Source organism: Xiphophorus couchianus, chromosome 5 (assembly GCF_001444195.1).
Source record: "Xiphophorus couchianus chromosome 5, X_couchianus-1.0, whole genome shotgun sequence".
NCBI classification, from domain to species: Eukaryota; Metazoa; Chordata; class Actinopteri; order Cyprinodontiformes; family Poeciliidae; genus Xiphophorus; species Xiphophorus couchianus.
The window spans coordinates 27,115,068-27,137,872 of NC_040232.1; the positions used below are offsets into that span (position 1 = coordinate 27,115,068).

A 22,805-nucleotide genomic window follows, 5' to 3' on the forward strand; every position below is an offset into this window, starting at 1 on the left:
CCAGAAGTAAGCTAGCTTTAGTCAAACATTGAATCAAAGGGTTAAGAGAGGAGACCGGAAGGAACCTCGTAATTTTTCACAGGTAGCCATTTTGAAAAACTTGATCAGACATCACTAATCCTTTGTACAACGGTATAAGACCAGGTCAGATTAAAACTAACCTGTGTAATTCTGTTAACGTCACTAGAGTAGGTCACACTAGAGAACAAGTTAGTTAACTTTTGACCTTTTATTTGTGAAGTGGTCGGAATAAGCTATGCTAACCATGGTTAGCATTCACACTTTGGCCAAAAGCTTGGTCACAAATTCAATACAGTTAATATTTTGTTATGGTGTTATATATTACGTACAGTGTTTCTGTAGCACCTGATTTTCCATACTACGTTTATATTTGTGTTCTGCCAACCTTTGTACGGAGAAATAAGAAAAAAAAAGAAGATTAATCTGCACAACAACATCAAAATCAATACAAAAATAACAAAGAAAATGGCTAAGTCACCACATTAACCATAAAAACCTCGAAGAAATTATAAATCAATTCAGTTCCTCCTCCTGCTGTCTTGATATCTGCATATTTACTAACTGCATCCAGTTAGTAAACTCATCCCTCTTATCCAATGTTTTCCCTTCATGTTTAAAAAAAAAACTAAGAATCTGGACACACTTCGCTAGAAGCATTTAATACCTGTGCAAACACAATTTGATTACTACAACCCAATCTGACAGATTTTTTGAAAAGGCTCTCACATGTCGCTTCCACCACTGCTGCTGCAAAATCAATGAAATTACGACTTAAACACTGAAATAATGATAACATTAGTTATCACCATACTATGCTATGCAGACTGTTTACTCACCTCCAGATGCTGGATACTTGAAAGTGGAACTGAATTGCTGTCAGATTAATGTGGCTGATAATTATCAGATCATAATATCACTCAAACATAGTCAGCTTATGCTTTACGAAGACATATTAAATTGGGTTGTTTTAAAACAGCGGTTTCCGGTCTGGTGTGCTATAAACTTACTTGAATTTTATTTTTTATTTTTAAACAGACTGAAAAAGTCCAAACATGGCTGCTGATACCTTCTGAAAGCCAATCTCCACAATGAGGCATTTTATCAGGAGCGAAACAGATTCCTGCGACTTTAGTTTCTGATCCGGAATAAAGACTCGGTTTGTGTTGACTCTCTGCCAGACGCTGTTTGTTTAGTCTGAGGTTCTCTGGGTATTAAGCCGTACGTTCCAAGCTTCCCAGACACCAACGTGAAGCTTTCGTCTTTCTGCTTGACACGTTATCACGTAGCTACAACCCACAAAGAACAACCAAAAACACACAAACCCCATAACTAAAGACCTTCTAGGGAAAGGTGTCCTTTTTGAGGTAATACCAAACCTTTAAAGAGGGACCTCAGAGAGGAGATCAAACATCACAAGATAAACACGCCCTCTCGTTTGTCTTTTTTAGCCCTGCTCCTCTGTGAGCCCCAGTTGTAAGGTGACACCTCTCCATCACGGCCTCCAACAGACTAACACCTGTTCTCGGCGTAATGAAGTGAATCAGAGCGCCCGAATTAACGTCCGCGCCCCGGCGTCACCGCGGCGCTACCTTCGACAGGAGCAACTTACGCAGGTTGTGGCTCCCACCACCAGCCCAGGTGATCGTTGCTATTCCGTTCGTGCCCTCTGCCTCCACCACCCGCCCCTGTCTGCTGTAGCCTACATAATGGTCCCAACCCAGGGAGGAAGCAGGCATTTACTTATACAAAACCTAGAGGAAATCCCTACCAATCCTCAGGGCTCACGTTCGCCGGCGCCCAAAACACAAAGGCTATGCAAATCTAACCCAGCCTGCGTTTATCTACCCTCGGTTTCCGCTTGCACCACGGGAACCAGCATTGTGCCTCGCGTGGCGATTATCGCATGTAATTTACATAGAATACGCGCAGGAAACAGCGCGCTGATCTCTAACAATGCAGGAGGAGAGAGAAAAAAAAGGGGGAGCCTCTATCGGCTCAGGAGCTATCTGACTGCGCAGCAAAATTACAGGTTTTAGCTGTGGGGTATTAAACCTACAAGGTGTCTGGTGTTCAGGGAACACTACGCCCCCCCCCCTCCTGCCGCCAAAAATGCTGCTTGTTTTTCTGCCTTGTTTGTTTTAGAGCCCGAGTCGGGCGGCCCCTCCGTTCCGGGGGAGGCTGCGTCTTCAGCCGGGCTAATCTGCCCCTCTGCCTGTGTTTCCTTTGTCACCGAAGCCGTGTACCAACACAGCGAGGTGCAGCCAGATTTGAGGAAGTGTTTTGGTTGCCGCACAAAGACTCTCATGCTAATATGCGCGAGAGAGCGCGCGCGCGCGAGCTTGTGACTGACATGAGGCCGTGTTGTGATCGCGAGGAATGGCAGTCATAACACTGCGGCATGGCTTCCTCCGCACAAAGGCCGGCACTGTAAGTTCTCTGTCAGGAACCTGAGACATAAGGGCGAGATGAGAGATCACATTCCTGATGTGGACGCTTCACCTGAACAGGGGAGACTGGCTGCCTGTACCGCTCTCTGGCCGGGGGGAGCAAATAGAGGTCACCGTGCATACCTTCTGCTCAAACAGCAGCTGAATGTTAAAGGCCCCGATGTGGATTTAATCCCTTCAGCATTTAAAAAATATATAGTAATAGTGTGTGTGTGTGTGGGGGAGGGGGGAGGGGGGGGGGGGGGGGGGGGCATAAAAAAGCCTTATGACCAAACAAAAAGACTGAGTGGAAAACAGATTCCAGGTTTCACTTTGTGCAGACGTTTCTTTACCTTTGCATAGCTTCCCTCCCAACGAGGTGGAAAGGATTGAGCTCAATCTGGGAATTCTGAGGAAATTTTTCAAAGGAGCGTTCTTCCTTCCTTTTTTTTTTTTTTTTTGATGATTCAGATATTTGTCTCGGATTATTGATGACGCAGTATGAAATCGCACAGAGACAAAGCTGTTGGCACCAAAGGTTGCGACGTGGACCAAGGTTTAAATTAAATGTGGCTTGTTACAGTTGTGTAATTGGACACTGAACATTTCTGAAAATGTATTCAGTGAGTGTCGTGTGTAGTTTGGACTTGTTGACCTTGAACATTTTGTTGTTGTTGTTGGTTTGTTTGTTTTAAGGACTATTACGCATAAAAGATGGTTCCTTGATAGAGGTGGCAGTTCTGAATCCAACTGAAAATGTAGGCGGCACAAGATCGTCCCAGTTTATGCATATGCATCTGTATCAAGCTTTATCTGATTTCCCTTAAACTTTTGATGCATTTAATTAATAAAAAAAACCCAATTAAAAAACAGAATAGAGTCCAATCATAAACTAGATCCAAGCAAGGGGGAATTGTCAGGTTGTGATCACTCACATATTAAGTTGTAAGTTTTTAGGAAACACTTGTGGTGTTTCCTAGAAGTTGCTGGGAATTTAAGTGTCTGCAGATGCAGACAAAAAATATTTTAGCTAAAAAAATCTCTCATAAACATATAGGTATGGTAAAATTGACACATATATTGTCATTCGGATACATATTAACCTCAGTCCAGAACAGCATAAGAAGTGAAATTCTGGAGAGATTATGCAAAGATCCTTCTCTATGTAGCTTTTACATTGTGACAGTTTGCATAATCACTACTTGCAAAAGAAACAATTCTTCCAACACTGATTTAGCTAAAAACATGTTTCCCCCCCCTACTATATAAATGCTTTTATTGGATGAACCGAGCTGGATTTTTCTTTTTTATTATTATTATTTTTAATGAGATTATGCTAAAAAAAAAAAGTAGAAAAAAAATACTTTAATGTCTGTAACAGGGGTGCCAACGACTCCGTCTGTATTTGTTGAGATCGTCTTTAATAATAACATCCTTATTGCCAAGTCTGTCTTAGGCAGACACCCCATCTGATTCTATTCTAAGAAGAAATGCAAAAGTACACAGCTTTCATTAATACAACACTGATTCATTTAGAATGGCCCTCTGAAAGTCAGTCACAAGCCTAGCATGGGTTTCTCAGAGTACAATAGGCCCCCTTACAGGCTTATCATCCTCCTCACTTTTATCATCATAATCATTGGCGGTATGATGCAGCTCCGTCATCAGTTAGAAGTATGACACTAATGACTTCCCCCTCTTCTTTTCTTTTTTGCTATTCTAGCCACAAAAAGAAAAGAAAAACAAAATCTGGCTAAAAGTTAAAAGCGGCAGCAAACAGGGGGGGGGGGGGTCCATTTTAAACGGCACCTCTGCAATGCCCGTGTTTTGAATAACCATGAAAATAAATCCGGTTACACTGGGTTAGCATTTGACATGGGACGTGAATGCTTTAATTTGCCCGAGAGCAAATATCTACAAAGCTGAGATTTATTTCACCACCGTTACCAAAAGAACACACAACCACAAATATCTGACTGTTAACAACTGCTTTGGGGTTTATTTTACAATTGAGAAAGAAAAGGAAACAAACTATCTGGTGCTAAAAAGTTTGTTTTGTTTCTTCTTTTTTTTTTTTTTTTTTTTTCCTTTTTCTTTTTTACAATATTGTCAATAAAACATCGAAATGTATAGTCATTGTGCATCGCTTATTTATTTTTCCACACCATTTCATGCATCAAATTGGATGCAAGTATAATTAAAATCATTTCTGTAAACCGAGCCAAAGTAGCTTAATTCGTATTTTTCTTTAAAAAATGACATTTTGTAGCTCTACAGCATATATTTGTGTACACCATCTGTTTTTATGCTATTTTTTTTTTAATCATTTTTCTATATAAAATGACAATATAAAAGTTAGAGAATGCACACACCTTAAGATACAAAGAATGTGGAGCCTTTTTAAATGGTATAAGATATGTCTCATGGAGCACTGACATTTCACTGGTGGTCATTTACATGTAACGGACTGTTCTCTTTACAGCTGAAGAAAGCGACACAATTTAGAAAGAGAAACTCGTAACAAACCATACAACTGGAAAATTGTTATAAAGTGATGCTTCACAGCAAGGAAAGTTTCTTTTTTTTTGTCAAGAGCAAACTTTGCATACCGATGGCTGTTCACTTTCACCGATTGACTTGTAACCAAGAAGCAGCATTTTAATTTTCCAAATTATCTTTTTCTTTTTTGTTTTTCTTTAAATACACCAACAGATTTATGAGCAGGCTATTCAATGGTAAAAAAAAAAAAAAAAAGTGGAGAAAAATAATATTAATAACAAGGAGAGGAGTTGGGAAGGTGGGAATGATAATCCTCGGATCTTTCCAAATCAGATTTTAAGAAATGCGAGATATTTGAAAACACGTCCTCTTCACAAATTGAACTGTCTAAGGTGCTACTGTACTTCAGTCTTTCAGGGTATATCCTCCTTTCATTCTTTTGGCGTACACATTTAATGTCCCTCGTCTTGATATCAAGTATTACACAGTCCTGACTTCCACCAATTTATGCCACTTTCGCCATCGAAGCAGTAGTTGTATTTTTGCCATGAACAGATTCAAATCTCATGTTTAACCTTGTTTCACTAAAATACATGCACAGGTCAGACAAATAGCATATAAATATTTTACAAAATAAGTGTAAAAAAGCTTGGCAAAACAAAACAAAACAAATTAAACAACATTGAAAGAAATGGTCCAGTCAGGCAGTCGTCAACTAAAAATAGTAAGACTGATTTTTTTTTTTTGCGTTTTTTTTTTTTTATCCTTTCTTCTGGCGGCTCAGTTCGGCCCAGTGCAGTAACTGTGAACAATGTCATTTTAGTGCAATGAAATTCTAGTCAGTTCCACAGCTGTCAGTCTTTTCCCTCAGCAGCTCATGGATTTGCTTGATTAAACTTTTTCCATTTTGTCGAGCTTCTCCAGTTTCTCCAGAGCAGTGACAAACACCAGGTGGTCCTCTGGAGACTTGCCATGGGTCTTGCTGAGGTGCAGTTTGACTGCGTGTTTGCTGACGAATGTCCGATTGCAAAGTCTGCACTGGTACACAGAGCCCGTGTCGTCCTCCGGTGTGGTCAAGGCTGACAGTGGGCTGCCGAATGTCATTTTGTCTGTAATCACCTTTGAGGCAGCCTGCTGCTCCCGTAGGTGCTCTGCTGACAGTTTGGACAGGTCCTTCAGGCTAAAGCCCAGGTGAGATTCCAGGTGGCCGATGTAGGAGGAGGGAGTCCTGAACTGAGAGGCACAGTCACCACAGAGGAACACGGGCTGGCATGAGTCCATGTTCTTGAGAAACTTGGTGCCCCCAGTCCGTCTCAGCTGATACTTCACATTTGCCAGCCAGTGAGATATGGTGGTCATTGAGAGCCCTGTGAATTTACAGATGTGGACCCTTTCCTGAGGGCCCAGGTCAGTCATTGCGTAACGGCCCTCTGGGGTCTCCCTCAGGCTAGAGGCAAACTGTGCTTGCAAGATGAGAAGATGCTGAGGATTCCAATTGGACTGCCTCCCTTTCCTCTTCTGTACCGGTGAGAGGTCCTCCAGGGCATCCTCGAACGCACTGCCATCGGCATCAGACTTCTCTGAGATGGAGGAGGGAGTTGACGATTTGGGCGTCAGTCGTCCTGTGAGGTTCTTCACCATATCTGAAATGTCCATTAGAGCATTCTCTCTCAGAGGAGAGGAGACAGATTCAGGGAGGGAGATAAGGGGCTTGTTGCCGTTTACACTATTGTTGGTCAACAACACGCTGCTGCTGTTGGTATTGTTACTGCTATGAGTGGTGGCCTTATTTTTACTCAGGTCTATGGGCTGGTCGTTACTTTCATACAGCTGAAAGTGGTTAACGGGCTCAGTCGCCTTGCTTTGAGGAGTTGGGGTAAAAGCTGGTTTGTCCATCATGCTGTTGCTGATTTTGTAAAGCATGGACAACGGATCCGCTGCTGGACTCACAGGTTTAGAAGCCTTTCCCAGATGCGTGTTCATGATTGACTGGAGTGCACTCAGAGGGTTGATGAAAGGACTTTCAGGTGAGTGGTCCGTGATGATGCCAAGACTGTTCCCATTTGTTACTGGAGACTGGGATGCCTCTGAGCCATTTTTTGAAGTGTTGCTGTGGCCATCCAACAGACTCTCTTTGGGCTCCTTCTTACAAATAAGCTCAGAGTCTACACTACCTGGGCTGATACTTCTCAGGCCAGACAGTTTACCTACAGAAAGGTCGTTTGGAGACGGTAATTGCTCCTTCTGCTCTCTCAGTGCAGGAGAGGGCGATTTTACTAATGACGGTGGCCTACAACGCTCTAGACTGACCAGCTTTTCCTCCTTTTCTTTCTTCACGGTGGCAGTTTTTCCTGTCACTTTCTCAACAAGCTCCTCCATGGCAGTGACGTTGCTCCTGAGGAGAGTCGGGGAGGAAGGGCTACGAGGGGAGTGGATGACGGAGTTGGAGTCACTCACAAGACTTCGTAGCCCACTATTAAACATTGGCTGCATCTGAACACTCTGGACGGTTGGGGGAAGAACAGTAGCTGAACTTTTAATTGCACCTTGCAGCTGGTAGGCAGCATGAATGCTAGGATAGCCACCCCATGTGGGAGTGCCCGTCTGGGCCTTGCTGATGGCACTGGATACAGTGTTTTCAAGAGACTTTAGTATATCTAAACCCTCTTTAGGCGTTTCCTCCAGATCTTCTTCTCTAAGGTATTTATAAGATGTAGTATCAGTTTCTGATTTCTCACTTGCGTCATCTTTCTCCTCCTTGATTTTTTTCTCAATAGGCTCACATCCTTCAAGTTTTTCGTCCTCAAACCCCTCCCTTTTATCCTCGGAGCCAGAGGAGAGGGCAGGGGATACTGGTTGGGATTTTACAGTACTGGGAACAGGGAGTCTGGTGGTGGTTGGTGGTAGTGGGATTGACTGAATCTTTTCTTCTACCACTGGATCAAAGACCAGTTGTTTGCCTTTCTTAGATGCAGAATTTGTAACCTTCAAAAAGTGACCTGTAACCATCATGTGGGCAGTCAGCTGTTGGAGTGTGTCATGCGAGCTCCCGCACTCCATGCATTTAAGGATCTGCGCCTTGCGAGCCTCAAACTGCCATGTGTAGCTGGCACCATTTTGGTAGCCATAGCGGTTGTTCGGCGTCACGTAGGGGTTAGCGGTAGCTTTCGAGTCTTTGCCCATATCCCCAAGAGACACAGAACCACCACCACCACTACCAGCATGGATGGAGTCTGGGGAGCATGGAGAGACTATAACATCTTGAATAGCACGTTTTTTAGCTGAAGTTGGCACCAGCTTAGTAGCCAGGGCTGGCACGGGTTCTTTGAGAGGCACTTTCTGGTAATGCTTGGTCTTGATCATATGTACGCTGAGATCTTGTAGGGACTCAAACGAGTGGCCGCAGTACATACACTTCAGTACTTTCTGAGCATCCTCCTTCCCCTCCATTTCCATCAAGGATCGCTTACGTGGTTTGGACCAGCGCTTGCCCTGGTCCTCCTCTTTGTCCTTGTTGTCATCGCGATAGTGGCCCGTCTCATTCATGTGGACTGTCAATCCCACTAGCGTGTCATAAGCGGCACTGCAGTCTTTGCAGCGAAACTTGCTTGCACCAGTAAAAACAGAGCCATAGAGCTTGTTGTTCTGCCGGTAGAGCTGCACTGTGCTGAAGAGGCTAGGCTCGGGTAAAAGGTGGTATGGGGTCTGTTGAAGAGTTTTGGCAAGTGCTGCCTGGTGCCAGTCGTAGGCTACACCACTTCCGTTGCTGGCTCCACCGGCACTGCTTCCACTACTGCTCGTCGCACTGTGGCTACTTGCGGAGCTAGTTGTCGTACCATTGGTGTTGGCACTCACGTTGCCTGTGTGGTTGACAGTGTTGGTGGAGCTTCTACCATTGTGGTGACTGTTGGCCATGTTCACCACACTGCTCTTGTTTGTGGTTGTAGTTGGCGAGACAGAGACAGCAGAGACAGGCTCTGGAGTCGTGTGGGCAGCGTTGACACTGCCAGCTGCAGCAGGCTTTGATTTCATGATGTCCATTGTGATGCTAGACCAAGAGGCATCTGAGATGAGGTTTGCATAGACGGCTTTCATCTGTGCCAGGCTGTCCTGGAAAGACAGGCCGTTGTTGGGACGGTAGGGTGGAGCAGAGCCTTCCCTCTCCTGACCATCCCTGGAAGAGGTGCTCTTGATATCTGCAAGTCTGTCGCTAGCATCACTGAGTGGAGACCCGTATCCGGCGTCCGGGTTAGTACCATTGCTAAGTGGAGAGTCTCTGTAGCTAGGTGGCTGGCCTCCATCTGCATCCTCCTCTTCATCATTGCACAGGAACTCTGTGTCCTGTCCATCTAAAGAGAGGCCATCATCCTGCAGGTGCTCTTCCTCATCATGAGTGCTTGCCTTAAGCTCATCCTCGGGCATGTATGCTGGAATGCAGAAAAGAAAGAGAAAAAAAGAGGTCAGCTCGGTGAAATTAAAAATTAACGCCACGCTAACAGGACCACTGACAAAATAACAAGGAATGAATACTCAATGATGGAAAATGCAGGCTTTTATTCTCATCCAGAGTGTCTGTGTGTGTGACTGTATGCAGGCGTGAGCTTGTGTGTATTTTACACACATGTGGCTCTGAGAGGCAGTGGTGAAAAAAGCCTCCGAGGGAAAAATAAATCGCTGAGCTTCTGACAGTTGTCCTTTTCCTTCTCGGCTATCTATTCTTCCACACGTGTCTCATGTTCCCCAGGAAGACACTGGCTGTTTGGCCTTGTTAGCCCAGCTGCATGCTCGCATGCTCAACTCCTCTTTCACTCCCCCACCCCATTCTTTCTCTCTTCTCCAATGATTTTACTTCGTTTTATTCATCAGGTTTCATAAAGTCCACATCTTCACACACTTAAGTTCCATCAGAAATTGGTAGTTGAAATAAGTAAAATTCTACTTTGGAGCTAGTCTAGCTTTTTGTAATTCACAAATTGTGAGTTGATTTTTACAGGTGTATCAAGAAGTGAGTTAGAAAATGTTCCACTTTATCTGCCCTGACCCGTAGCTAGTTTTTTTTTTTTTTTTGCTGACCTGTAAATGCACTTTACTCAAGTTCTACCAGGATGCACAATCTCTGGTGTGGAGACTCGCACTTTTACTTTTTTACCAAAAACAGGAGAAGTTAAATGTGTATGAAATCATTTGAAAGACAGCTATTTCTAATTCATACACTCATTCACAATTCATCTTGATTTAAACAGGGGGTGAGACATCACAAATGATTAGCCTACCCTTTACCACGACCAGAACTAGAATTGGCTAAAATCTGTATCTGCAGGTTAACGTTTCACAAAAAACTGGTCAAGGAAAACAAGTCTGGATTTGTAAATCTCAGCTTGAACACTGAGGTCAAACTCCTTGTTTGCACACACAATCTTGGTCTCTAAAGCTAATCCTGAATGCAGAATACCTGCATGTTGTCAGGCGTTGCGGTTGTAAAGTGAATGAACAACGGTCCTCTGGGTGGAAGCTGTTACTATGGGAAAGAGACTCAAAACTAGTTATTTTTAGAATGAGTGAGGAGTTTTAAAATGAAGTGAGATGAAGCACAAAAAAGTAAGAATGAACGTGCTGACATCTTAATCAGCAGATGACAAGAAGGGTAAGAGTAAAACAACAAACTTGTCCTGTTTTATCCTTTTAAGTCTTCAAAATGTCTTAAGAGTCGAATGAGTCTCCTACATCTGAGTCAAGGTAAGATACACTTCTCTGACTAAGAGTTGTGAATGCTAATCAGGCAAAGCGTAGATGTTAAAAAATAGCTCAAAATGTAAATTCTGTAACCGGAAATCGGCCACAAAACCCGTCCCCGCAAAAGACGTGTGCACTCACATGCTTGTGGTAGTTAGCTAAGCATCCTGTAAGCTACAGAGCAAGAAAGTGAGCGAGTAAGGAAGGGATAAGTGAATGAAAAGATGTGGGGAAGAAAGGAAAAGTGAGCAGGAGGAGGTGGTGGAGGGAAGGGCTGTAGAAGGGAGAAAAAAAAAACATAGGGAGAGGAGTAAGTGAGTGAAGCAGGGAGACAGGAAAGACAGCCCCCTAGCTTCTTCCTTTATCTCCTTCCTGCATGGTGAGATGTGCGTCCTAGATGCCAGTATCAGTCTCTCCTGATGAAACAGATGTGCTGTCAACTTCAAACGGCACGCTAACCTGTCACATCATAATCTAAGTGGACATAATACCTGATATATATACACTGGCACCATTTACTGCTGCCTGAGAGGAGATGGGTGGAGGAGGGGGGTGGGGGAAGGTGAGCAGCTGCACCATCAACTGTGACTGCATGATGATGATGATGCGCATGTGTGTGTGTGCGCGCGCCTTTGTAAGTGCGAGTTTGTCCGCACGTTTACCTTCCCGTGCATATCTGTGTATGCACTTTTTACACTTCATACGTTTGCTTGTAGAGCGCGAACCCAGCAGCCACCAGCCATAATGTTGCCTATAAGTCTGAGTTCGCCGGGTACCCAGTGATACATCCCTCCCTCAAATGAGCAACATACTCCCCTAACGCCTGACAAGATTTCTGTGAAATGAGAGCACTACAGGAGAACCTGGCTGCGCTTCAATCCAACTGACAGACTGAGACCGAGACAGTTTCTAAAACTCCTGAAAATCCCTAACACAGCAGATTAGCATTATGTGCTCTTCTCCCTACAACACATCTGCAGAGCGTCTTCTGTTCCAGTACCTCTCCTCTCCCATAACACGTTGCCAGAGAAGCGGGCTATCAATACGCATCAGCCATTTAAAACAAAACAAAAAAAAACCAAAACACAAACGCATTCCGGAGAATGGCTGTCCGCTCTTCACGAGCTCGGCGGCACAGTGGAGACATGCGATAGGAATTACCTACGTGAGCAACTCATGTCTGCTGTAGCCAAAAAGAAATAATTAAAAAAAGAGAAGCTAAAGCCCAATATTTGGCAGTGTTTAACACACACAGAGAGCAGGTTGAGAGGCAGCGGATCAGAAATATCCCTGGGTGAGTGACAAAAAAAACAGAATGCGCCAGGGAGGGGCTTGCAGCGATGAGCAGGTCACCAGGGAACCCTTTGACGATCCCTGTCAATCAATTCCTGTCCTGCCATGTTGTCATGGAAACAACAAAGAGAGGAGATATCAAAAGCATGCAGACAAAAGACTGGCAGCAACCGACATCTGTAAGAATCACAGGCAGCAAAGTGGGCGGCTTTGCATGCCACCAGCGAGCGATATTAGTGATGAAATGTGGTTAGCGTGAGCCTGATCGCTTCATCTGCATCTGTTCGGACGGGACGATGAAACCCAGCACGTGATGAAGAGAGATTATCAAAAGCTGCACATCAGCTCAATCACTGCAACTTGGAAGATGCATGCTTCTGACTGGTGAGCAGATTAGGCTTCTCACTCCCACCCCTTCTTGTCTGGTTCTGGGCGCACATACGCACAGCGAGCATCGGCAGCGACGAGGACGGGGCTCAGGGAAGGGGCACGGGGCTGGCAGGGGCCGTCCCTGATGGTTTGGTTTGCAGAGCGGGTGATGCCTGTGAGCAGGGCCATCTGCACGGGCGCCAAAGCGCCTGTCACGTTTGCTGGGGGACACGCCGGCGTCAAGTAGACAGGCGGCAGTGCGGACGGGACGGCGGAATCGCTGTCAGAAGCGGCAGCGATCAAGGCCGCCACCAGCCAAGCCAGATCAGAACCATCACACACCCAGAAAATACATAAATATATACATATTACCACCCCTCTTTTACTGACCTACTACTAATGCTCTATTGACAAAGGGGAACACAAAACGACACCAAATTATTTTGTAGCCGAGTTTCTTGCACAGGTACTCACAGCCCTTGGTGTTTCTTCCACCTCACGGAACAAGACGTCTACCTCAGGGGCCTCCAAACCAGGTCCTCAAGATCTGCTGCACTGCTTAGTTTAGATGCAACCCTGCTCCAACACAGCTGAATCAATTAATGGCTTGTTAGAAGGCCTTGCCCAAACTTCATGGTATAGCTGACAAGGTAATGCAATCATTTGATTCAGCTACGTCTAAACCCTGCAGGACAGTAGATCTCAAGGAACAATGTTGGAGAGCTGCGGTCTACATCCAAAGCAAAGTTCATTACCCTAAAAAGACTAAACGTCCCTATGTACTTCAGTCAAAGGTGAACAGTCGACAAACGGTAACGCGGTTTGGGCATGTTTGTTTTTGGGCACAGCTTTCACACAACAGTGCAGATCACCTAGGAGACGCCCTACCCTCCACCTTGTTTCAGTATAAGTCACGACCCTAACCCACAAGATTTCCCAGTCTCTCCCTAGATCCTCTGTTCTGCTTTTTGTATTGCCACACTGTTCTCCAGACAACCTTCTCTGAGCACAATGATGATTAAATTTTAATCCTGGGTTTTTAGCCATTTGACGTTCTTAATATTACAGTAGTTATTTAGTGAAAAATAAGAATCGTACAAATGGCTCACTGTGTCAAACAAACATTCATCAAGATTACTCATGTCTAGATACAAAAACCGGATGGTGGAAGTTGACTAGTTTATGATAAATATGAACTTTGCTGTGCGTGAGTATTTCTGGAAAAAAAACAACACACACACAATAGCAATCTTCTGACCAATCACAACACTTTGCACATAGGTCTGTGGAAATAGTTTGACCCAGGTCTGATGTCGAATAAAGTGACAATTTTCATCACTTGAAAATTGATGAATTTGTCCGTTTCGACACTTCGGAGGAAGTGTGTGGGAGCTTTAACCCCACAGTGAAACATGGTGGTGGCTGCATCGTGCTGTGGCGATACTTTTCTTCAGCAGGGACAGTGAAGCTGATCAGAGTTGATGGGCAGATTGAAGCAGGCAAATGGAAGGCAATTCTCCCCTTCAGCAGAACAACCCTAAACATCCAGCCAGAACCGCAGAGGAATGGTTCATGGCAGAGAACTACGTGTTACTGAGACCCAGTCAAATACCAGTTGAGAATCTGTGGGGGGAAAAAAACTGAAATGGATGTTGCAAACGTACATCTTCCTTCCACTTCACAATGACACTCTACTTTGTGTTGGTCTATTACATAAAATCTGAATAAAACACATGAAGCTTTTTGAAAAATGTCAAGGTCTACGTATGCTGAATATGCTATAGAGATGTCTTAAAATAGCCTACCACACAATAACAATGACTTGCAAAGGTTTCTATGTCTCAAGCTACATAGAATAACACCGATACAGCCACCTACTACCCTACTACCTTGGATAAGAACTTTTAAAAGAATCCATGTATGTGTGTGGGTCCTGTCTTTATTGTTATATAAATGAAAGTGTTCCAGAAGGACTACTTCAAAGGAGGTGTATAATTGTAAAGTGCAATGTTGTTTTCACAAATAAAAACGTAGTTCTTATTGATATTCAGACATTTTCAGCATTGCCATGCGTTCTCAGTTGGATGCAAACATGCTCCATTCCATTGTAGCTTTGGCTGTATGTTTAGGTTTGTTGTTTTACTAGAAGAGGAACCTCCAGCCCAGTCTCAAGTCTTTTGCTTAACATCTTTTCTTCCAGAACTGCCCTGTCTTTACCTTTGTTTGTCTTCCTAGCAACTCTGACCAGGCTCCCTGTCTCTGCAGAAGAAAAGCAACCCAATTCGAGATGTTGCCACCACCATGTTGCCCCATTGGCAGGATGATAGTTTTCCACCAAAAGCGAGGACGGATGAGCAAGTAGGCAAAGAAACATTCTTTTTCCATACTGGAATTTAATCATCAGATTTTTAATGGCTGAAAAGTCTGAAAAAATCTCTTTTCTTCTACTCTGCAATAACACGCAACTTTATCAACATGCAGGATTTTGGTTGTGAGACGAAACGTGGAAAGGTTCAGCGAGTACCAACGTCTTCGCCGGTTTGTTTTTGACGACGCTGAACGGCTTAGAGACTCAACCAATGGCTGAACCTCGCACTGGAACACGATCCAGTTCGGGTCCTGTCTGCAACACTCCTCCTCACGCATGCCGTAACTCATCGGACGTCTTGGATTTTGTAAACACTCCGAATGGAACAGAACCAGCAGACATGTCAGCCTCTTGGCAAGAAACATATCACTCCTTTTCAAAACTTCGCTATCCTCCACGTCCTCCTTGGCTTTATTTTTTCTCTGTTGCCTTCTCCCTTTTCTTTGCTGAGAGTCTGCTGGTTGTTAAATCAATATAACTCTCTGTCAGGCCCGAGGAGCTTCACCATTTGGCCGCTGTCAAAGCCAAACAAACCAGATAAAAAAGGCAGAAAGGCGATGAGACGGGAGAAGGAGGGAGAGATAGGGGATGAAACGATTCGGCTTCCCCCCCACTCCTCCACCGCCGGGGCTCTGTTTCCCCGACATTCCCCCCCTCCTTCTATTTATTTACACACATTTCTTTATTTATTTGATGTGGGTTCGGGAAGAGGGGGCAATCACTGCAGTCATTTGCGGCACTAATGTCCAATCACGCACCCCTTCACTCATGTGATTTAAGCAGTGCAGGAGTGGGTCCGTGGCAGGGGATAGTGGGGAAGGTGGTGGGTACAGGTTGGGGAGGGCCGAGGCCGTTTAGGCCGGGCCCCTAATAGGAAACTGGCAGTCTTATTCCTTCCCCAGATTCTGTTTGTCACCCCGCTCTCCATTACGTGCCTCTCAGCCCTGATGGCTTCGGACAGGAGCTGATCAAAAAGCCATCGCTTGACCTACACGCCGTGGAAGAACGCGGCCCACGCCCGGCGCAGGCACGGGGCGAGATGAGACGGAGGCTGGAGAAGGAGGAGGAAGAGGAGGAGGAGGGTGTATGTCAGCGCATGGTGCAGAGCAGAGAGGGGGGCCAAGGGAGGAAGAGGGGGGTGCGGGGTGGGCTGATAGCTCTCGGGCCAGGACAAGAGGGCTGTAAATAAAATGACATTATTATTTCCTCTGTCCCGTCATGTAGAAAAGCCAATTATGGTAATGCCGCTGCCGGCGTGTCGGAGGGAATGCTGGGATGTGCTTCCCGTGAAGCGGCTAACATGAGAGCAATGCCCCTGATCAGGAACGCGGGCCCCATCCTGACAAGAGACAGAGCAGATAGGAGGAAGAAGAAGAAATAAAGAGAGCGAGAGAGAGTGAGAGAAAGAGAGGGGGAGAGAAAGAGATATGAATCAAACTGCAAAAAAGCTGCGTGTGGGCCTTGTTTTCCTGAACGGATAAATATTGAGCTATTTGCAGCAGAGAAGCTGTTTAGTCTGATGATCCAGAACTGAAGGAGAGCAGGAGTTTCGTCCCAGTCAGAATTCAAATGGAGATGCATTGATCCGATTGTAATATTTGTATCAATCCCAATATTGACAAAAATTGTGGATATTGGGTATTGATGACAATGTGCCCTAAGGGGCAGATCTATACAGTCTAATTCTATAGTTTGTGCTCTGAGTGATAATTTATTGTTTATTTTGCATCATATTTAAAATTCCTAATCAGACTTTCTGAACCGTTGGAAAAGTTTCTTGCAGTTTATTTTTTACATGTTTGACCAAAGCACTCAACTTATTGTTTATGTCAGTTTCAGTATCTTTATTGTTTATTTTACATTGGCTGACACTGCACTGACTGAACAAATAAAAGTTGTTTTTACATGTTTGACCGAGCTTGTGATATATATTGGTATATTGAAGTGTGTTGTACTGGTGCAGAGTTATCAAATAAATATGTATTTCGGTACAGTTACCTATGTGTTTAAAAAGATGACAATTTAGCAATGTTTTTCTGTATCGGATCGGTATCGGCCGATACAAAACCTCAGATATATCGATCGGTATTGGCAGTGGAAAAAAAATGGATCGGTGCATCCCAACCACTACAAAAAAAAAAGAAAACAAAAGTTCACAGGATATCAACAAGTATCAACAAAGTTCATAAGGAAGGATTTCATCCGGACCTCATTATGTCCGGATGAATTATGCAAAGACCACGGTGAGCGAGCCGGATACGCAGATCGAAGGTGATCATTTACTTTCCCAGCTAATTCGTTCTCAATCTCATCCGAAGGCCTCTCCCTGCCTACAATTCCTCGTGTGCTTCATAGGAGAGCTCTCCTTAAAATAATTCCTCAGCTACCTTCCTCCTTTTCACTAACCCTCCCTCCCCTCCTCTGTTCAGCCTCACTCATTCGCCCACATGGGCCCCTCCCAAGCGGAATAATGGGAGCATATGGCCTAGGCAGCACCTACAGGGCCTTAAATAACTACTGCAGCATTCCAGCTCGCTGTACCAATTTATCTCACCACCCCTCCCCGCTGTTTCAAAAAAAAAAAAAAAAAAAAAAAAAGCACCCCTAGCTCGAGTTTGAGCCGGGGCAGACGGCGACGGATGGGACACGTTGCTCCTCAGACACACAGCTGCTATTATGGACTGATGCAAAGAGTGGTGTGAAAGTGAATAAGTGCTGTGCAAACAGGATTAGTGTGGAAATGCTATTTTATTGGCAGATATTCAGCGAGCTAACCGCCGGCTTTCCTGGTAATCGTTCGCGCTGGTGGCTCTATGCAAACGCTTCAAGTCATGTCGAGTTACACTTGGCCTGTGGCATTATGGAAAAATCATGCTGCGGATGCTTCCGACAGCAGACTGTGTGTTTTCGCCTCGCGAGCAGGTAGGGTGACGAGGCGGCAGCAGCAGCAGCCTGTAGAAGTTTGCTTCAAATCTGGAGCGGCAAATTCAACGAAAGTCGAGGGTAGAAGTTGCCATTGCTTAAACTTCACAAATGTCCCTCACAGATAGGTTTCAGATTGAATGTAGTTAAAACTCTTTTTTAGCAATATTTACACAAACTTCAGTGTATTTTGTTGGGATACTATATGGTAGATCAACAAGAAGTATAAATCTGAAGAGGGAGAAAAAGGACACATTCAATCTGAAAAGTGTGGCATACATTTGCATTCAGCCCCATCGAGTCAACACCTTGGACAAGCACCCCTTTCGCCCTAATTTCAGCTTTGTGCATCTAAGTAATGTTTCACAAAAAGCTCAGGCAGGTTTTCTAACAAGTGTCGTTTCAGGTGTGTCTTGGATTTAGCTCAGCATGATTCTGCCACCACCTTGTTTTATGGTGGGAATGGAGAGTTCATGGTAGCAGTTCACGGCCTATTCTTGAATAGTGGTTTATCCAATCCAGAGGATCAGTCATACACCCATTCAAGCATTGATTTCCTGGGACAGACTAACAGACTGCCATACAATCGTAACCATATGACCCTGTGACAACCAGGCTAGGCGACTGATGTGCCTTGCTCGGTGACACAACAACTGTGACGGACAGACAACGAACATCTACCTCTTGAGCTACCGTTGCCTCTTCAGATTTTACTCTTCCTGTCACTTTAGGTGGACTATAATCTCTTGGCAGGTTTGTAAATTGAGCCATACGCTATTCAATGTAAAATAATGGCTGGAGCATTATTTTACGTAATGTTCAAAGCATCTTGTAGACGTTTAAGCGTCTATGAGACGCTTAAACTTCTCTAAACAGCAGACCTGTTTTCCTCAAACACACCGCCGAGGCTTACGCAGAACAGCTGGATATGATGACACATGATTTTATTTTGGGGTTTTGGAATAAAGTTGCCAAATACAAATGCACGCCACACTTTTGAGATTTTCATTTGTACGAAATTTGAAATATCTAAGCTTCAGGTCCACGTTGTTGTACTGAATAAACTTATTCAGTACAACAAATTCAGTCATGCTGAATAAATTTGGATGTGCTTTCTGATGAGGCTCATTTGTCATATGAGAAGTGCCTCTTGGAAAATAACCCTTAAGCTGGAATTAAGCTTTTTTTTTATTATTGGTCTAATGTCACATTCTAATTTTAAATGTCATGTTTGCAATACCTTAAGCAGAAAATCCATCTACCACACACCAGACTTTGTGTAGTTCATCTGTATAATGTGCTTCAACTAGTGACAAAGTTCCTGAAATAAATAGACTTTTCAATAATATTCTGATTTACTGAATGGGTCTATCAGTAAGACACACAGAAGTTTGTGATTAGGATGCGACACGTCTGGCATAAAGCATATTTTGAAATCTTGTGTCAGACATCTGTTGCCCAACCAGAACAAGGTCGGTCTGGGTCACGCACTCGTGTAAACACGTCAATACGTCCGAAGACTTGCGATTCGGTGACCTTTAGAAAAATGACGCGGGGATGAATGGCAGAGTATAGACGGGAGCATTTGTCTACATGATCGCGTCCGGACAGGTGTGAGAGCCATTAAGTCAAAGGCCTGACCCGAGTGTGTGTGTTAGAAAGAAAGAGGGAGAGAGAGGGCGTGAGCGCGTGTGGGGGCGTGTATGTGTGTGTGACTAAAAGGTGCTGCTGTTTTATTTATAGAGTGAGCACTATTTATACCCAACTCAAAGATCAGTTCAGAGAAGCTGCTCGTGGGCCAGAGCCAAGATCACTCTCCATTACCGAGCACGCACAACAACCCACACGAACACACACACTAATAACGCGCTCACACACTCCCTTATAGCCCCCTGTATGATCTGCAGCCTCCGCGTCCAGCGCGCCGTATGCACAGCGTAAGCATGTGTTAATGGGTGGAGGGCTTTCTGACTGAGAGTGCCTTCATGGAGTACAGCAGGCTTTAACATGTTCGGGGATCAATAGAGTGAACCAGCGCCCAATCGATTGCAATTCATCTGTCTCTCTTTATTTATTTATTTTTTCATATTTCACTCTCACGCGCTGCACACTGAGCTGCAGCTGTCCTGCGGGGCAATGCATAAATAAACGGACACGCATTTGCATACATAAGGGCGCGCGAGCACGACCATGCAATACACGAACACACACGCGCCTTAAAAGGGACGCCTCCTCTGCGTATAAAAAAAAAAAAAAAAAGTTCAATAAACCCGTACGGAATTTATTTATTTTTATTGAGCATATCACCTTATCCTGGTCCTCTCTGCATAACAAGGCCCGTATAATTAAACCATAAATTTCAGCGCGCTCCTTTAATTACCACAGACAATGTCAGGAGGCAGCAGAGTAAACAAATGGCTTTGAAGTGAGCAAGGGAAAAAAAAAACAAAAAAAAAACGCTTCGACACAGCAACGAAGAAGCTGCTCATTTTTGGTTGGGATGTTGTTGCACTTGAAAAGGATGAAATGTTCAAAAGGGTGTGCGTGCACGAGGGGGGGTGGAGGGGGGGGGGGGGGGGGGGGGGGGGCACTGGAAGAGAAGGGAAAGGGAAAGGGGGGGCGGTGGGGGACTGTATAGTTTTTCCTCCTTTGGCTTTATCTAAGAATGCTTTTGAGGGATGCGGTTTTACCTCGGAGTGAAGGGAGGGAAATAATCAGCGTATCAGCGCAGGCGTGACAATGTGAAAATATTTATACGTGGATGGGAGTTGAGTGCACTTCTAATAAATATGTGTGAGTGTGCACTGTTTTTTTTTTTTCTTCTTCTCCTGAACACGCAGAACCCGTGTTTGTGTTTGCATGTAATTTACATCGACTCTTGTCCCACTTGAACGCGACTGCAGATGCCTTGTGAAGTGTTTGTCTTATTTAATATATGTGAGCAAAAAAAAGTGTGTGTGTGTGTGTTTGTGCATTGTTTGTGTGTGTGTACGTTTTAGGTCAAAGTCAACACACGTCAACGCCGCTTCTCAGCAGCTTAGCTAATTACACGAGAGCCCCGAAGGCCACTTAGAACAGGTTAGCTAATTAACAAACAGGCTGATTGCAGATTAATTGAGAGGTGTTCTTAATCTTCACCCCTAACTGCAATGACAAATGCTAACTGGCGCTAATTAGGCTGGTATGGGGAGCAGAGAGTGGAGGTTGTATTTACAGTTGCTGTGGCTCATATGGATGCGTTCGGTTCCCTCCCTCAGATCTGCTGACAGGTTAAGCAAATAAAACCTACGTAAACCGACAGGCTAAAAAAAAACAAATAGTTGAGGCGAATATTCAGGACAAAAGCTTTAGGATTTTATTTGATAAAGTTTGTTATACTCAACCCTAACCCGTAGTATTTGTTGTACATCTCTGTGGCGTTAGCATGAGACATTACATTAGGTTCATGACAACAACACGAGAGAAGATTTTGGCAATATTTTGGGAAAAACTTTGAACTCCACATACTTTTGCAAAAAAAAAAAAAAGAAAAAAAGTCCAGGTTTTATTTATCCAGAGTTTGCTTTTTGATGCACTCAAAATGCTTATGTTTTCTGTTTTTACAAATAAAACCTAAACTTTTTTTAAGATCTCAAAACTGTGTTTTAAAAAAAATCTATGGTCAGACTAGAATTGTCCAGTTCGGGTTTGATTTAAAACGACAGGTTGGCCTGTCATGACACCAAATCTTACTGGACGATAAATTGTCCCACAAATTATTGCGATAAATAATAATATTGTTGTTTTGAAGCCATTTTCCAGTAATATAATAAAAATGTCATTATAACGCTCTCTCTACTTCTAGTAAATTAAATTTTATGCTCCATATTGGAACTGTAAGACGTTAAAATTTCAAAGTAAAACACAACAACTAAAATAAAGAAATAAAAACAACACACAACCTTACACAAATTATGATATCACTCTAAATAAAACTGCCATAATTATAAAGGAAACTATCAAGCACATTTTAATTTATCAAGCGATTAACTGAGCTATTGCTACTTGCGACATGCTTAGCGAGAGGATCAAACGTAATCCAGACAAAAACGTTGAAATAGCTTTTTAGTTTAAGCCACAAAGCAGACGCCACTTTTATAGTTGTTAGCTGCTAGCTCACGGATTCTTCCTAACCTGTCAGTCACTGTCAAAATTTCCGTTTTCTGCTGAAAATCCAGAAATGCCAAACAATTTAAGAATGGTGAAGGATCCCTCAATTCTTCCATAACTGTTGTCTCTCCCAGTCAGTCAAGCAGGCGATAGCAAGCTAACTCTGTCAAAACAAGTCAAGATTTACTTTCTCTCTTCCTGTAGGATGAGAGTCTCAAACATAAATACAACAGAATAGCAGCTTTAACCTCCTTCACCAGATGATGTCACACGATGACAGCAACTAGACTTGATTTAATGGAAAATGCAGGGCCATTTCAATACTATAAGGTCTTGTTACGGTTCTAGTAAATAAGTTATTTATTGTTGTTGATCCCACCTCTCTTTCACATCTGGAAACCCTCAACCAGGTCACCTGTGACAATTTCCTGCTCTTCTTTGAAACTTCCTGTCTGATTCCCAGTAAAAGCACACCGCTGTAAGGACATAATATTTGCAGCTGCCCTTTTGGTGTGTCCTTACTTGTGTGTGTGTGTGTTTGTGTGTGGGCGCTGATATCTAATGGTTTTTGTAGAACACGAAACCTGAGACGATGTCAACACAATGGGTTACCGCCGGATTACAATGGCAAAGTGAAGAGGGAGCGGGCCCCCTCGGCAGGGATTTGAACCAGCATCCATCTGTGGCCGATCAGCTGCCGTAGGAAATGCGGCTTGCTCTTCTACGTACACACACACACACACACACAAGGAGAGAAACCAAATCTTGCAATTTTCACTGCCGCGAAAACTACTCCCCCAAGGTTCGACTTCTTAAAACTTCCATATGGCCGGATGAATTTATCATCCAGCTCCTCTGTCTATCACCACACCTGTGCCTTTTAAGCCCCCCATCTCCCACCCCCGCCTACCCACCCCAAAAAGAACATACACTCAGACTCCACCTGGCCCCTTTCAACCTCTGACCCCGCCCTTGCCAAAGTTTGTCTCCTTCTGATAATCCTTACCTCCATTGACTAACAGGTC

General features: G+C 44.0%; 1 protein-coding gene across 1 annotated transcript in view; it reads right to left on the minus strand.

Moving 5' to 3' along the window:
• Nucleotides 1–4,420: 4,420 nt before the first annotated feature.
• The window catches only part of tshz1 (teashirt zinc finger homeobox 1), a 45,279-nt gene continuing 26,894 nt past the window's right edge, over nucleotides 4,421–22,805 (minus strand). Inside the window, exon 3 of the mRNA XM_028017451.1 lies at nucleotides 4,421–9,373. Within this exon, the coding sequence (XP_027873252.1) occupies nucleotides 5,838–9,373 (3,536 nt within the window). The 3' untranslated portion in view covers nucleotides 4,421–5,837. The remainder of the gene's footprint in view (nucleotides 9,374–22,805) is intronic.